Source organism: Somniosus microcephalus, chromosome 1, assembly GCF_052327205.1.
Source record: "Somniosus microcephalus isolate GS21.2 chromosome 1, FLI_Smic_1.0, whole genome shotgun sequence".
Taxonomy (NCBI): Eukaryota; Metazoa; Chordata; class Chondrichthyes; order Squaliformes; family Somniosidae; genus Somniosus; species Somniosus microcephalus.
The window spans coordinates 178,484,031-178,500,112 of NC_140987.1; the positions used below are offsets into that span (position 1 = coordinate 178,484,031).

General features: G+C 44.6%; 1 protein-coding gene across 1 annotated transcript in view; it reads right to left on the minus strand.

The window, feature by feature from the left end:
• The window catches only part of ppip5k2 (diphosphoinositol pentakisphosphate kinase 2), a 207,207-nt gene that overhangs the window by 125,014 nt on the left and 66,111 nt on the right, over positions 1 to 16,082 (minus strand). The window contains 2 exon segments of the mRNA XM_085987698.1: positions 4,307 to 4,416; positions 6,804 to 6,879. Of these exon segments, the coding sequence (XP_085843824.1) occupies positions 4,307 to 4,416; positions 6,804 to 6,879 (186 nt within the window).

Below are 16,082 nucleotides of genomic sequence, written 5' to 3' on the forward strand. Positions count from 1 at the left end.
ATTTCCTGACAACAACTTGTACTTATATAGTGCCTTTAACCTCGTAAAACATCCCAAGGCACTTCACAGGAGTATTACAAGACAAAAAAAATGACACCGAGCCACATAAGAAATTAGGGTAGAAGACCAAAAGCTTGGTCAAACAGGTAGGTTTTAAGGAGCATCTTAAAAGAGGAGAGAGGTAGAGAGGCGGAGAGGTTTAGGGAGGAAGTTCCAGAGCTTAGGGCCAAGGCAGCTGAAGGCACGGCCACCGATGGTTGAGTGATTAGAGTCAGGGATGCTCAAGAGGGCAGAATTTGAGGAGCGCAGGTATCTCAGGGGGGGGGGGTGGGTGGGTGGCAGTGGGACTGAAGGAGATTACAGAGATGCGGGGGAGGGAGGGGGGGGCGTGGCCATGGAAGGATTTGAAAACAAGGATGGGAATTTTGAAATCGAGGCATTGCTAAACCGGAAGCCAATGTCGGTCAGCAAGTGCAGGGGTGATAGGTGAATAGGACTTGATGCAAGTTAGGACATGGGCAGCCGAGTGCAGGTCCAAAGAGACTTGGGAGTTTAGGTACATAGATCGTTAAAATGTCAAACAGGTACAGAAAATAATCAAAATGGCGAATGGGATGCTGGCCTTTATATCTAGAGGACTAGAATAAAAAAGAGGGTAGAAGTTATGCTGCAGCTATACAAAACCCTAGTTAGACCACACCTGGAGTACTGCGAGCAGTTCTGAGCACTACACCTTAGGAAGGATATAGTGGCCTTGGAGGGAGTGCAGCGTAGGTTTACCAGAATGATACCCAGATTTCAAGGGTTAAATTACGAGGAGAGAGTTTACACAAATTAGGGTTGTATTCCCTGGAATTTAGAAGGTTAAGGGGTTTTCAAGATATTAAGGGGAACAGATAGGGTAGATAGAGAGAAACTATTTCCGCTGGTTGGGGATTCTAGGACTAGGGGGGCTTAGTTTAAAAATTAGAGCCAGGCCTTTCGGGAGTGAAATTAGGAAACACTTCTACACACAAAGGGTGGTAGAAGTTTGGAACGCTCTTGTGCAAACTGCAATTGATGCTCGATCAATTGTTAATTTTAAATCGGCGATTGATAGCTTTTTGTTAACCAAAGGTATTAAGGGATATGGGCCAAAGGCGGGTATATGGAGTTAGGTCGCAGATCAGCCATGATCTCATTAAATGACGGAGCAGGCTCGAGGGGCTGAATGGCTTACTCCTGTTCCTATGCTACTTGCTAGTTAACTTTCTTTGCTGTTCGCTAGTTCTTCATTGATGGCTTTCTTACCTGTCAGTTCATATTTGAAACAATCAGCATTGTTCAGTTAATTGTAATCTATTGCTTTTTTATAAATATGACAAAATTTGTGATTTTTAAGCACATAACATATTGGCTACTGGTAGAATAATTATGTTTAGAATGATCCTACAGCCATCTAATTAAGACAATGTGTACAGTTCCATGTTTAAATTCTAGGACATGGGACTGGACGGTGTAATGGCTTAGAAACTGTCCTTTCACTTGTGGGTTCAAATTCAGCCCAGACTGAGAGACAAAAGTCTCCTATTTACTGACTGTAAGGGTCCTACATGAAATTACTTTAGACAATCTTATCCTCAGTGGGCAAATTTGTTGGCAATATTACAGAGAAGCCATAGGATGGCTAGTGAGCGAGAAATGCAGAAGTGCCACACTAATGCTGTAGGAGGGGTTGATATGAGATTGGGACAGAGGCATGGTGTTGGGGAAACTTAAAACTCTGCAATGGCCATGTTATCCCTGAAGTGAGAGTGCTTGATGATGACATGAGGGGCAGAAGTTTAGGGTTATTCTAAAGTTGATTGCTTACCCTGACATTGGGGTCAGCTTTCAATCCAGTGAAATAGAACACTAAAAACCTCATAACAATTCAAAGACTCCAACTGACAATATTATAAATTATATGAATGGGAAAAACAAACATTTTATAACCACCGCAGAAAGAGTTCATTGTTTAACATCAGACAGCACAGTACTATAGATATTAGCCCGGATTTTGTGATCAGCGGCGAAGGAATGGCACTCGCCGTTCTACTCGCTGACAACTGCCCACAAAGTTTTTGCGGGCTTTTGAGTGGAAGCTTGCTCTAATCTTGTGTCTGAACCAGCACGGCACCCTCTATGAGACATCTGAGGCACTTGTGAGCAGGGCCAGAAACAGCGAGGCTCTTCAACCAGAATCCTCACAGAGACACGCAGGGTGCAAAATTGGGCTTCGTAGCACCCGTTGTTTGGGCGCTACGGGTGCCTTTTGGGGACCAAAATGACATCTGCGCACTCTTATGTCGTTAATTACGCCAGACGCCAAATTGGCGAAGGCCTTAGCATGCGTGCAGCCAACGTCCGCCGCAAGTATGCAGAGCAGGCAGATCATGACGTCAATCAGCGTGCAATGCTGAATTGACGCCAGTGCTGTCATTTTGGAGCTCCACGCTCCAAACAATGCCCTCTCTTAATCTCACACAGCTGAATACACGTTAAGCAGCATAAAGGACCCCCCACCAGCTCTACTTAAAACAGATCGTCAACTACTTACAGGTTAGATGCTGGTTGATTTTTTCGTGTCTGTTGGTATAATTCTACAAGTGTTTGGGGCTTTCCTTTCTATAGTTGTTTCAAGTTGCAAAGTCTACAGGGAGTGGTGTGGCACGTGCTGAAGGACGCTTTCCTGACTAAGGCTTCTGCTCAAACCAGTCGCTCCCAGACATGAGTGGCCTAGTAGGGCTTCCTCTTGGCATTGATCATGACTGAGAGAATGAGCAGAGACCATGCAGAGTAGAACAAACTACTGGAAGAGCGAGGAAGAGTGGAAGAAAGAGGGAAGTGTGTCAGCGAGTGTCGTGGAATCTGTTTGGGTGATGTGACTGTCATGGTTGAATAGCGGATAGTGTGTGCAAGCAATGAGATGTGGGTGAGAGGCTTGTAGCAGTGCTAAGTGCGTGAGGGTGCGGTGGAGCTTACGAATGTTAGGAATTAATTCTGGCTGATAGAGATTGTTGGTCATTGAGCGATAGGGGTATGGTGAATTGAGGAGTGACTGAGGCTAGTGGTGCAGTTTGTGGGATATGGCATTTGAAGATGCATTCATTGACCTTGACCACTCGTGTGAGGTCAGTGAAATTCTTGCACCACTGCATCCAGGTCCTCTGGCCTAGCCTCCTGGTAGTGACCTCCACGGCTATCTGCTCCCACTGCATTTTGACAGTGTCTGGAGGGTTTCCTGGCACCTTGCAAATACAGGACATCTCTCCTCCTTTCCATCTTCTCCACCAAGATCTCCAGTGGAACGTTGGAAATCCTTGGAGCCCACTTTCTCCCATGATGTGCCATTCTTCACTTCCTAGGTCAGATTCACATCCTGCATGACTCCCAGCACCTGCTCCAGCCACAATGCACCTCTGCTTTAAGAGATGCAATCCAGCTTTAAGCAGCGCTAGGAAGTTACGATTCTGGGCCCACTGCGGATTCGTGCAGGCTATGAACAGAGCGGTTAGCACTGGCTCCACGCAGAAATCATGCTAATGAGCAGGTGGCATGAAGATGGCATGCTACCTGCATTTAAAATATTCGTGCATTGCGATCCCAGCACCCATTTTCAGGGACTATCCAATTTAGCCCCCGCAGAGTCTAAACCAGGAAGCATAAATTAGATTTAAATCATGTACAGAATGCAAAATAAAGATTGGGAAGGACAGATAGGATTATGAATTATACTTTAATTTTTATAAATTCCTGTGTGTACAGGGAGCGAGACCTGGATCTATTTAACTTTCTTCAAGTTTTTCCTGGAGGAATGAGACTCCACACTTGTAAAATTAAATTTTCAGGGCCAGTGAGATTATTTGGCAGTAATTATCAATTATCATGCTGTTAAAAATGACCTTACTCCTGAATGCAGCAGCCCTAACTTTTTCTGGTATCATTAGTGGGGAACTAGTGGGCAAGTACCCCAATTTCATACCACTGCATGTCTTTCAATGCCGAGTCTATTGGCGAGGACTGTTACAGCGCACCCTGTGGAGGAGTGGGGTATCTCCGACAGCAACTTCCAGATTTCCATGTTTAAATGTGCTTGTGGGGACACCGGAAGTTGCTGCCTGCTTATCTCCGTAATAACAGCGAACACCATTAGCCTTAGTTATTCTCCACGCAAAATCCGGGCCAATGACATTAAATAAATCATATTCTTTCGAGTATTTTTTATATAAACAAATGGGTATTATCACATATCAAAGAGTAGAATTTCTGTGACGCTAGTACTCACATCTCGAGCACTGTTTTCAGTTGTTCAAGTTTTGATTTACTTTCTTCTATTTCGGAGTCATTATTCTGGCCCAGTTCTGCCAAAAGATGCCTTGCAATATCCAAGACTTCCTGAAAGGTCAGTGGAAAAATATTTTAGAACTGCCTTCAAATTCCAGCTCACTCACAAAAGATTATTTATTTATATATATTTGTCATCTCTCCATTCGATAATCATATTTGTGTTTTGGGGTTTTTCCAAAATTAATTTTGACCACACTTGCTCCATTACGTTTTTAGTAGGATTTTCCCATTAATGTGACAGCCTATGACACTACAGTTCCATGCTCTGGCCACCAGATAGTGGTTTTAAACAAAATTATTATTTTTTTTTAAATTCCGTATTATAGGTTTATCCACCGAGTTTGTCTTTTGTGTTTTTTAATGCCTTCAATAAAGCTTTTAACTTGAAGACCTCAGGCTGTCTCAAAATTGGTTATATTTTACCCCACAACAGCTGAGAGAGAGAGCGCGAGCTGTGAACCACATTCGGAGCATGTGCAGTGTTCAGAATATCCCAGCATGAAGTCTGTGCATCAACAGGGTTTGAAAGGTAGAGCGGTGTGTCGCATCATCCTGGGAGCATGTGGACTTCTTTGCTTTTCCCAAAAGATTTTGAAAGAAATTGGAGAATGAATTCACAAAGCTTTTATATCAGGCAAGTGATGAATTTATATAAATGTATTACAATTATGCTTTTATGTTATGAACTTAGAAAAAAGCAGCTTATGAGAGTAGTTATAGTGATAGCTGTTGGTGTTTTTTTTGTTGCTGGTTAAAAAAAATTAACTAAAAAAGCAAATCTCTCCTGAACCATCTTTATGGCTTAGTGCTTTTTTAAAAGATATAAAATAACTCAAAATGCATAAATTATTAACTTTGAGTGCTTTATAGGGTATAAGTATTGTTTTTAAAAATATGTTTATTAAAGACTGTATAAAATCAGCAAACTCATTAATAGTGCATTACATTTTCCAGTTTCTCATTCCTGGTGCATGGCACGAGTACATATCAGGAATTTGCACACCCCAACCCATGATTTTCTATCCATAATTATAACAAGAAGAAATTTTTCACTTAAACGCTTGAAATCAAGAACATAAAAATAGCTGACAATGCAAAAAGGGGAGAGGGCCTGATGGCTCAAAATGGGCCAACAGTCATTTGGGTCTCATTACCCTGGGTTCCCCGCCTGTCCCTACAAGGGTGTTTAGCTATCCCAGAACTGACAGATCCCAGCAACCCCAATAGTCCAAAGCTCCTTCCCACATCCTGCTGAAGCTCAAGGTCCCCTTCCCCTATTCCTCAATCCTCCAACCTTTTGAGTTCACAATCCCCTACAACCACCCCATATTCTCCTAGACATTGAGAACTCCATCCCCAATGGCCCCAGATCCCATGATATGCCCCAATGTTCCTAAAACCTCCTGTCCAGTACTTCTTGAACCCTGGGAGCCCCCGCCCCATGCTCCAAAATCCTGGGAGCCAACTGCAAAGCTGCTAGATTGCAAGGCCACCCCCTATGCTGATAATTCAGTGTTCCTGGTAATAATGGTTCACATAATACCTCGGTTCCTTTAAAACCTTTGACTCACTATAAGTAACACAACAGGAGATCTGCTAGTATTCATAAAAATCAGCATCAACAACCTCAGCTGAACTTAAGAGCTCATTTTTATTTTGGTAGATCACCTTGGAACTTTTAAACCAGGAAAAGGGGTGCAAGAAGGAGCCAAAGAGAAATCCTGGGTGGAAATGACGTGACAGATTATGGAATCACTCTGGAGAAGAAAATACACATGTGATGTGCAAAATAAAGTGCATGAGGCTAATGTCCAAGTGGCACTATTGTTTGCTGCTGAGTGCTGGACCTTGAAGGTACAGGAAACTTTGGTTTATCCGGAGGTTGTATGTCCAGAAACCTCGATCTACCGGCAGAAATCAGGAGCCGTTTAGTTACGTTTTTTTTCTTCTCGTGGCTTTGTTTTCAACAGTCGGGCTCTGGAAAGTCTCTCTGAAGCTGTTGCTAAGCTACAAAGACGCTTCCAAGGTACGGGCCGACTGTTTACAAGCTGTTGCTAAGCAACAGTGTTTGTTGTCAGATACGGAGATGAAAACCTCCGTATGCTTCAACATTAACTTTGTATGTCCGGCAGTTTTGATAGATCGGCAACAGCTCGGTCCCGTTGGTGCCGGATATAACAAAGTTTCCTGTATAGTTGCAAAGGCTGGATGGTTTATCAGCACATAGTGCAAGGTAGTTGTGAAGTAGTGAAAGGTGGCCTGCATGTGGAAGAGCATGGTAAGTGCTGCACGTCTGAAGTTAAATATTCTGGGAAGGTTGCTTCTTCACCTCAATGTCACTAATGCAGCTCTAACATTTGTGAAAGACCTAATGTCGATGCACTAGGATTGGTATATTTCAAATTTTACTACAAAGTTAGGAAGTAAAAACTTGCCTGTAGTTGCATTGGCTTCTTTAGCTTTATTTTTCCTGCTTTGTAGCCACTATATTTTTCAAAGAGTTCAAAAAATCTAAACAGGGAGAAGAAAAGAGAAATAACACAGTCAAAGAGCATTAAACACATTTTTGTTCAAATATTAATCCATCTACCACATGACAGGTTATATCTTTTTCACATACACACTGGGAGGAATTTTCTCTTTTTTAAAAAATAAGAAACAGGAGCAGGAGTAGGCCAATCGGCCCCTCGAGCCTGCTCCGCCATTCAATAAGGTCATGGCTGATCCAATCTTGGCCTCAACACCACTTTCCCGCTCTCTCCCCATACCCCTTGACTCCCTTGTAGGGTTGCAAAATTCCGGGAATTTTTAAAAGAGGAAACTTTCCATGGGAATTTTGAGTTTTTTTTGCACAGATGGTTTTTGTCTATGACCCTTATATTATCTTTGTCATCAAAATAGACATACTGTTCCATACAAATAAAAACAGGCTTTCAAAACTTTATTTAGGTTATAATTTTGAACTTTATTGAACCCCACAAAAAATAAGTCTCAGCTTATTTAGCCTGTAATTTGTCCTTATTTTGTCCCTTTGAGTCTTCTACTCACGAGTCTTCTGAATCTTCTACTTTTCATTGCTCCTCCGGATTCTCTGACTTTGACGTGTCCATTTCCTCCTCTGTGTCACTGTCTAGCTGTGTGGTGGACACTTCTGTATCTGGCTCAATAAGTTGCAGGTTCGCCCGGATAGCCACCAGTTTCTCCACTCTCCTGTTAGTCAGCCTGTTGCGCACCTTTGTATGCTTATTCCCAAAAAGTGACCAGTTTCGCTCAGAGGCCGCTGATGAAGGTGGGATTTGGAGTATCACCGATGCAATAGGTGACAGGGCCTCAGATGCACAAAGTCCCTTCCACCAGGTATGTGCACTGATATGCTTGCATGATTCCCATATCCCACCCCCATTCCAAAGACCTTGCTTGGTAGAGAACTTTGCCAGACTTCCCAGAACTTTGCCCACATCCAGATTGAGGTGGCGTGAGAGGGTAGAAATCACACTAAGCGCTGCTGATCTGTTCTCCAGAAAGTATTGGTCTCCCAACATGCTTTGGGTCCAGCATGTATGCTGCAGCATGAATCGGCTTGACACAAAATTCTTGACATGTCTGTATGAATTGAACAATTGCCTTCTCCTCTGCTTTGAGCAGCAGGGATGTGGGTAGGACAATGCTGATTTGTTCTTTTAAATCAGCAAAAAGCCTGAGAACATCTGACAAGACAGCGTCATCTCCTTCAATCTGAGCAATTGCAGATGCTACTGGTGAGAGTAGTTTAAGGCTGCTAACCACTCTCTCCCAAAACACATCATCCAGCAGTATTTTCTTGATGGTGGTTTCCATATCCCCAGCCTGGGATATTGCCATTTCTTGCAGTGACTCCTTACCCTCCAGAAGGCTGTTGTACATTATGACAATGCCACCCCATCAAGTGTTGCTGGGCAGCTTCAGTGTGGTGTTCTTGTTCTTTGGCGTTTGCTTGGAGTTGTAGGTTGCTGCAACTACCTGTTTTCCCCTGACATACTTAACAACTTGCTTGGCTCTCTTGTACAGTGTTTCCATGGTTCTCAAACCCATGATGTCCTTGAGGAGCAGGTTGAGCCCATGAGCTGTGCACCCAATAGACATAATATGAGGGGTAGGCCTCCTCCACTTGAGCCCAAGCAGCCTTCACATTCGCAGCATTGTCAGTAACTACTGCAAAGACCTTTTGTGATCCAAGATCGTTGATGACCGTTTTCAGCTCATCAGCAATGTATGTGCCTGTGTGTCTGTTGTCTTTTGTGTCTGTGTTCTTGAAGAACACTGGGAGAGGAGTGGAGACGATGTAGTTTATAATGCCCTACCCTCGTACATTTGACTACCCATCTGAGATAACTGCAACAGTCTGCCATCTCTGTTGTTTCTTTGAGCTTTCCTTGGACTCTGTTATACTCAGCCTCCAGCAAATAAGTAGACAAAGCATGTCTGGTGGGAGGACAGTATGCAGGGCGAATAACATTGAAAAATCTCTTCCAGTACACATTGGCTGTGAGCATGAGGGGTGAGCCTGTCGCATATACAGCTCAAGCAAGGCACTCATCTGCATTCTTCTGGCTATGCTTATCCATTGTATCAAAAAACCTTCCAAGTGGGCCAGGGGTTGCTGATAAGGAGCCTGATGCTGAATGTGAACCATCAGCTTCTTGAATAGCAGAGGAACTCTGGGCTGACTGCTGTGAGCTTTGAGTAAAGTTGTTGCATTTGGATAAATGCTGCTGCATCTTTGTGGCATTCTTTACATATGGCTTTGTACAGTGTTTGCACATGTACACAGTCTTTCCATCTTTAATGCCTGGGGTAAAATGCTTCCACACATCCGACGGTAAATGTGGCATTGTTCTATGCAGAGAAATAAAGGGCATTCGTCTCTGTCGAACTGCGGTCGATCAGCACGATTGCAACAGGGTGAGTAAATTTTTCCTGATGCTTCATGTGATGGAAGCATGACCTGTGCACGCACGACGCTACATCACCAATAGAGGGAGCTAATCACTCATCCAACCAATCAGGACACATTTGTTCACAGTCACACACAAAACTTGTAATTATTAAAACAAGCCAAGTAAGATAAACATATATTGATTAAGAAATTCCTTAATAATTAAAATTACTAAGAGATGGAATTTTAAGAGAGGACCTGTGGAAAAAAAAAAAGAAAAATACAAAAAAAAAATGCTAGCATGTGCTTTTTTGGGCAAAATTCCCAAAATAATCTCCCCGTGGAAAATTTCCGGAAATTTCCCGGAAACTTTCCACCCCTTCACAACCCTACTCCCTTGTAGTTCAAATGTCTGTCAACCTCCGCCCTGAATATATTCAATGACTCCGCCTCCACAGCTCTCTGGGGTAGAGAATTCCAAAGATTCACGACCCTCAGAAGAAATTCATCCTCATCTCGACCCCTTATTCTGCAACTATGCCCTAGTTCTAGATACCCCCACTGTGGTGGATATTGGGACATCCGAGTAACCCACTCTGGAGAGGCAGGTCTGTCATTATAATATTTAAATGAGGCTCCTTTACTGAGATTTTGGCAACTATTTGAAATGAACAATCCTCAGTGAAACGGAGGCGAGATGGTTAAAGGTCAAGAGTCCAGATATGAATAAAGGCTCAGTGCTCACAGCTGCTTTCTCAGTTCCCTCTGGGAAATGGTTTGGAGAGAGTACTTGGTGTGATAGACTGATGTGTACAGTTTGGGGGTGTTAACACAGAGAGCATCAGGACTGGTGGTGACATGGCTGCTTTAGATTGGACTTCAGATGACAATCAGCAGCTACAGCAGCAAGGGTGTGCTGTGGAGGTAGCTGCAGGTGGACAACAGAGAGGGGAGTAAGAGGGGTCGAGTTCGTAGGAGACACTACCCACACAACTGGGTGTACGGAGGCTCAGCTTCCTTGACCTCTCAGAAGAGCAGTGCATCCAAAGGCTGAGATTGTCACATCAGGTGGTACTTATTGGGATAACATAATGGCAGTAGAAAAAAATTACGCAGATAACAGCAAGACAAAAATAGAATCCACGGGAAAAGTGATCCAACCGTAGCTAACTAAAGCAGTTAAGGATAGCATTAGATTGAAAGAAGAAGCTTATAATGTTGCAAATAGTAGTAAGCCAAAATTGATAAAAAGGGAAAAAATAGAATGAGAGAAAACTAGCAAGAAATATAAAAGCAGACTGTAAGTGTTTCTACAAGTATGTAAAAAGGAAAAGAGTAGCAAAAGTAAACATTAGTCCCTTAGAGGCTGAGACAGGAGAAATTATGAGGAATAAGGAAATGGCAGAAACATTAAACAAATATTTTGTATCTGTCTTCACAGTAGAAGACACAAAAAGCATACCAAAAATGGTGGGGAACCAAGGGTCTATTGAGGGTGAGGAACTTAACATAATTAATGTATGTAGAGAAAAAGTGCTAGAGAAACTAATGGGACTAAAAGCCGACAAGTCCCCTAGACCTGACAGCTTACATCCTAGGGTTCTAAAAGAGGTGGCTGACGAGATAGTGGATGCATTGGTTTTGATCTTCCAAAATTCCCTCGATTCTGGAATGATCCCAGCTGGATTGGAAGGTCGCAAATGTAACACCGCTATTCAAGAAAGGGGGGGGAAAAGAGAAAAAACACAGGGAACTACAAGCCAGTTAGCCTGATATCAGTCGTCAGGAAAATGCTGGAATCCATTGTTAAGGAAGTGGTATCAAGTCACTTAGAAAATCATAACATGATTAGGCAGAATCAACATGGGTTTATGAAAGGGAAATCGTGTTTGACAAATTTATTAGAGTTTTTTGAGGATGTAACTAGCAGGTTAGATACAGGGGAACCAGTGGATGTAGTATATTTGGATTTCCAAAAGGCATTCGATAAGGTGCCACATAAAAAGGTTATTACACAAGATTAGGGCTCATGGGGTTGGGGGTAATATAATAGCATAGATAGAGGATTGGTTAACGGACAGAAAACAGAAGGTAGGGATAAACTGATCTTTTTCAGGTTGGCAGGCTGTAAACTACTGGCGTGCCGCAAGGATCAGTGTTGGGGCCTCAGCTATTTACAATCTATATTAATGACCTAGATGAAGGGACCGAGTGTAATGTATCCAAGTTTGCTGATGATACAAAGCTAGGTGGGACAGTAAGCTGTGAGGAGGACACAAAGAGGCTGCAAAGGGATATAGATAAACTAAGTGAGTGGGCAGTAAGGTGGCAATGGAGTATAATGTAGGGAAATGTGAGGTTATTCACTTTGGTAGGAAGAATAGAAAAACAGAATATTTTTTAAATGGCGAGAAACTTTCAAATGTTGGTGTTCAGAGAGATTTGGGTGCCCTCGTGCAAGAAACACAGAAAGCTAGCATGCAGGTACAGCAAGCAATAAGGAAGGCAAATGGCATGTTGGCCTTTATTGTAAGGGGGTTGGAAGTCTCGCTACAATTGTACAGGGCCTTGGTGAGACCACACCTGGAGTACTGTGCACAGTTCTGGTCTCCTTATCTAAGGAAGGATATACTTGCCTTGGAGGCGGTGCAACAAAGGTTCACTGGATTGATTCCTGGGATGAGAGGGCTGTCCTATGATGAGAGATTGTGTAGATTGGGCCTACACTGTCTGGAGTTTAGAAGAATGAGAGGTGATCTCATTGAAACATACAAGATTCTGAAGGGGATTGAGAGTGCAGATGCCGAGAGGTTGTTTCCCCTGGCTGGAGTGTCTAGAACTAGGGAGCAGTTTCAGGATAAGGGGTACGCCATTTAAGACTGAGATGAGGAAGAATTTCTTCACTCAGGGGGTTGTGAATTTTTGGAATTCGCTGCCCTAGCGGGCTGTGATAAAAGATAATAAAGGATCAATCATACGAATAGGCTTAGTATACAGACCACCTAATAGTGGAAGGGAGGGTAGAGGAAGAAATATGCAGACAAATTATGGAAATGAGTAAAAAACATAGAATAATAATCATGGGGGATTTCAACTACCCCGATATTAATTGGACAGAAGAGGTATGTAAAGGGGATAAGGGAATGGAGTTCCTACAATGTGTACAGGACTCCCTTCTAACCCAATATGTAAAAAGCCCAACTAGAGAGGTTTCATTATTGGATCTAGTAATGGGGAATAAACCAGAGCAGATAAGAGAAGTAAATGTAGGGGAACATATAGGTAATAGTGACCAGAATATGATAGCAAAATACTGCGGATGCTGGGAATCCGAAATAACAACAGAAAACGCTGGAAAAAGTCAGCAGGCCACGCAACATCAGTGGAGAAACAGCGTCAACGTTTCAGGTCGAAGACCCTTCGTTAGGACTGAGAAAAAAAGCAGGAAATGAAACAGATTAGGCAGCAAGTTTGGGGGCTGGGACATGGGGGAGGGGATGAAAGAACAAAAGGGAAGGTCTGGGAGGGGTGAGGAGACATTAAGAGATATTCAAGGCGAGACGAGATGGTAATAGGACAAGTAAAGAGACAAAGGATGGCTCTAGATGAAGCGCGAAATACGCTGGCAGAATGAAAGACAGCTGCCGTGTGGGAGAGAAAAAAAAAGGAAAAGGCACAAACCAAAAGTGTGGATAAAAAATATATAAAAATGATAGCAGCCGAGGTTATGATCTGAAATTGTTGAACTCGATATTGAGTCCGGAAGGCTGTAAAGTACCTAATCGGAAGAGGAGGTGCTGTTCCTCGAGCTTACACTGAGCTTCGGTGGAACAATGCAAGAGGCCGCGGAATGGAGCGGTGAATTGAAATGACAAGCGACCGGAAGCTCGGGGTCACCCATACGGACTGAACGGAGGTGTTCCGCAAAGTGGTCACCCAATCTGCGTTTGGTCTCCCCAATGTAGAGGAGACCACATCGTGAGCAGCGAATACAGTATACTAGATTGCAAGAGTACAAGTAAATCGCTGTTTCACCTGGAAGGGTGTTTGGGGCCCAGGACAGTGGGAAGGGGAGGGCAGGGGCGGTAGAAGGGCAGGTGTTGCATCTCCTGCGCTTGCACGGGAAGGTGCCGGGCGAAGGGCAAGGGGTGCTGGGGGTGATAGAGGAGTGGGCTAGGGCGTCTCGGAGGGAGCGGTCCCTGCGGAATGCTGAAAGGGGAGGGGAGGGGAAGATGCGTTTGGATCACGTTGGAGGTGGCAGAAATGGCGGAGGATGATCCGTTGAATGTGGAGGCTGGTGGGGTGAAAGGTGAGGGCAAGGGGAACCCTATCGTGGTTACGGGAGGGAGGGGCAGGGGTGAGGGCAGGAGTGCGGGAGATAGAACGGACACTGTCGAGGGCCGTGTCAACCACGGTAGAGGGGAATCCTCGGTTGAGGAAAAAGGTGGACATGTCGGAAGCACTGGTGTGGAAGGTGGTCTCGTCGGAGCTGATGCGGCGGAGACGGAGAAACTGGGAGAATGGAATAGAGTCCTTACAGGAGGCGGGGTGGGAGGAAGTGTAGTCCAGGTAGCTGTGGGAGTCAGTGGGCTTGTAGTGAATGTTGGTCAATATCCTATCCCCAGAGATGGAGACGGAGAAGTCGAGGAAGGGAAGCATTTAAATCTGGCGATGCGGCGGCTTACAGTGCAGCTAGGACCAACCTAAAAAAGGGTATCAGGACTGCCAAAAGGAAACAGACACTGCGGACAGAGGATCATTTCCACAACAACTCAGGCCCCCAGCGCATGTGGCAAGGCATCCAATCCATCACGGACTACAAGAGCAAAAACACCAGCCCACCGGTTAGCGATGCCTCCCTTCCGGAGGAGCTTAACAACTTCTACGCTCACTTCGACAGGGACAACAGGGAGCCAGCTACCAAAGCCTTACCACCCCCGGAAGACCAGGTGCTCACTCTGTCGACCTCCGACGTAAGGGGTGTTCTATGCGGAGTGAACACACGAAAGGCTGCTGGACCGGATAGCATCCCTGGACGGGTACTCAAGGAATGTGATCAGCTGGCTGATGTCTTCACCACCATCTTCAATCTGTCATTGGCCCAGGCAGTAGTCCCTACATGCTTCAAGACCGCTACCATTATTCCTGTGCCAAAGCAAATGGCTGTGACGTGCCTGAACGACTATCGACCTGTCGCACTCAATACAATACAATACAATACAAATCGCTTTATTGGCATGATAAGGTACATCTTATGTTGCCAAAGCATCAAAATACATTTATGGTTGAACACATAAACGCGGTTCCATTCATACAGTGTATAAACAGGTATATCCTTGAGTTTATAAATATATTTTCGCCTTGTTTATATATACTCGTCTTAGTTTACTGGTTGTCTCTCTGTTCATGGCAAGCTGTAACATAGTGTGCCGCCAGTGTTACACAGCTTCTCTCCTCCCCCAGTAGGAATGGGAGTTTTTGGTTGTCAGTCAGCACTCACACCCATCATAATGAAGTGTTGAGAGAGACTGGTCCTGGCTCACATCAAAGCCAGTGTTGCCGCCTCTCTTGACCAACACCAGTTTGCCTATCGTGCAAACAGATCAACGGAGGATGCAATCGCAACTGCTCTACACTCTGCACTGAATCACTGAGATGGTAAAGAGACCTACATCAGAATGCTGTTCATAGGCTACAGCTCAGCATTCAACACTATCGTCCCCAACAAGCTGGCCACCAAACTCCACTCTTGGCCTGAACACTTCCCTCTGCAACTGGACCCTGGACTTCCTAACAAACAGACCCCAGTCTGTCAAATTAGGTAACCACACCTCCCCCCACCCCCGAGCCTGAACACGGGGGCCCCACAAGGATGTGTGCTGAGCCCCCTCCTCTACTCCCTCTTCACCCACAACTGTGTGGCTGTTCATGGTTCCAGCACCATCATCAAGTTTGCGGATGATACCACGGTAGTAGGCCAGATCACCAACAACGATGAGTCAGCCTACAGGGAGGAGGTCCAGCATCTCGTGAAGTGGTGCGCCGATAACAACCTGGCCCTTAACATCAAGAAAACCAAAGAAATCATTGTGGACTTCAGGAAGTCTAAAGGCAGAAGTCACACCCCCATCCACATCCATGGGGCTGTGGTGGAAAGGGTGGACAGCTTTAAGTTCCTCGGAGTCCACATCACGGAAGACCTCTCCTGGTCCCTCAATACCTCCTCTCTGGTGAAGGCGGCCCAGCAGCGCCTATATTTCCTAAGGAGGCTGAAGGGATGTAACCTGTCACCCCTGATCCTCTCTAACTTTTACCGCTGCACAATAGAGAGCATCCTGACGAACTGTATCACAGTATGGTATGGCAGCTGTAGCTACTATGACCGGAAAGCCCTGCAGCAGGTAGTCAAAACTGCCCAACGCATTACCGGCACCCGGCTACCGACCATAGAGCACATATACCAGAAATGCTGTTTACGGAGGTCACGGACCATCATCAAAGACCCTACCCACCCCAGCCACAGTCTGTTCGCCCTCCTGCCATCTGGGAGACGCTACAGATGCATTCGCACCCGAACGACCAGATTTAGGAACAGCTTCTTTCCCAGGGCTGTCATCCTACTGAACTCCACAAATAAACTCTAAAGCCTGCACATCTGCCAATGCACTTTATTATGGTTATGTTAAATGTATTACAAGCCAAATGAATGTTGAATGTTTAAATGTCTTAATCTAAATGTACACTCTCGGGAGCCACAAGCTTACATTTCGTTGTACTGCACTTGTGCACTAACAATGAC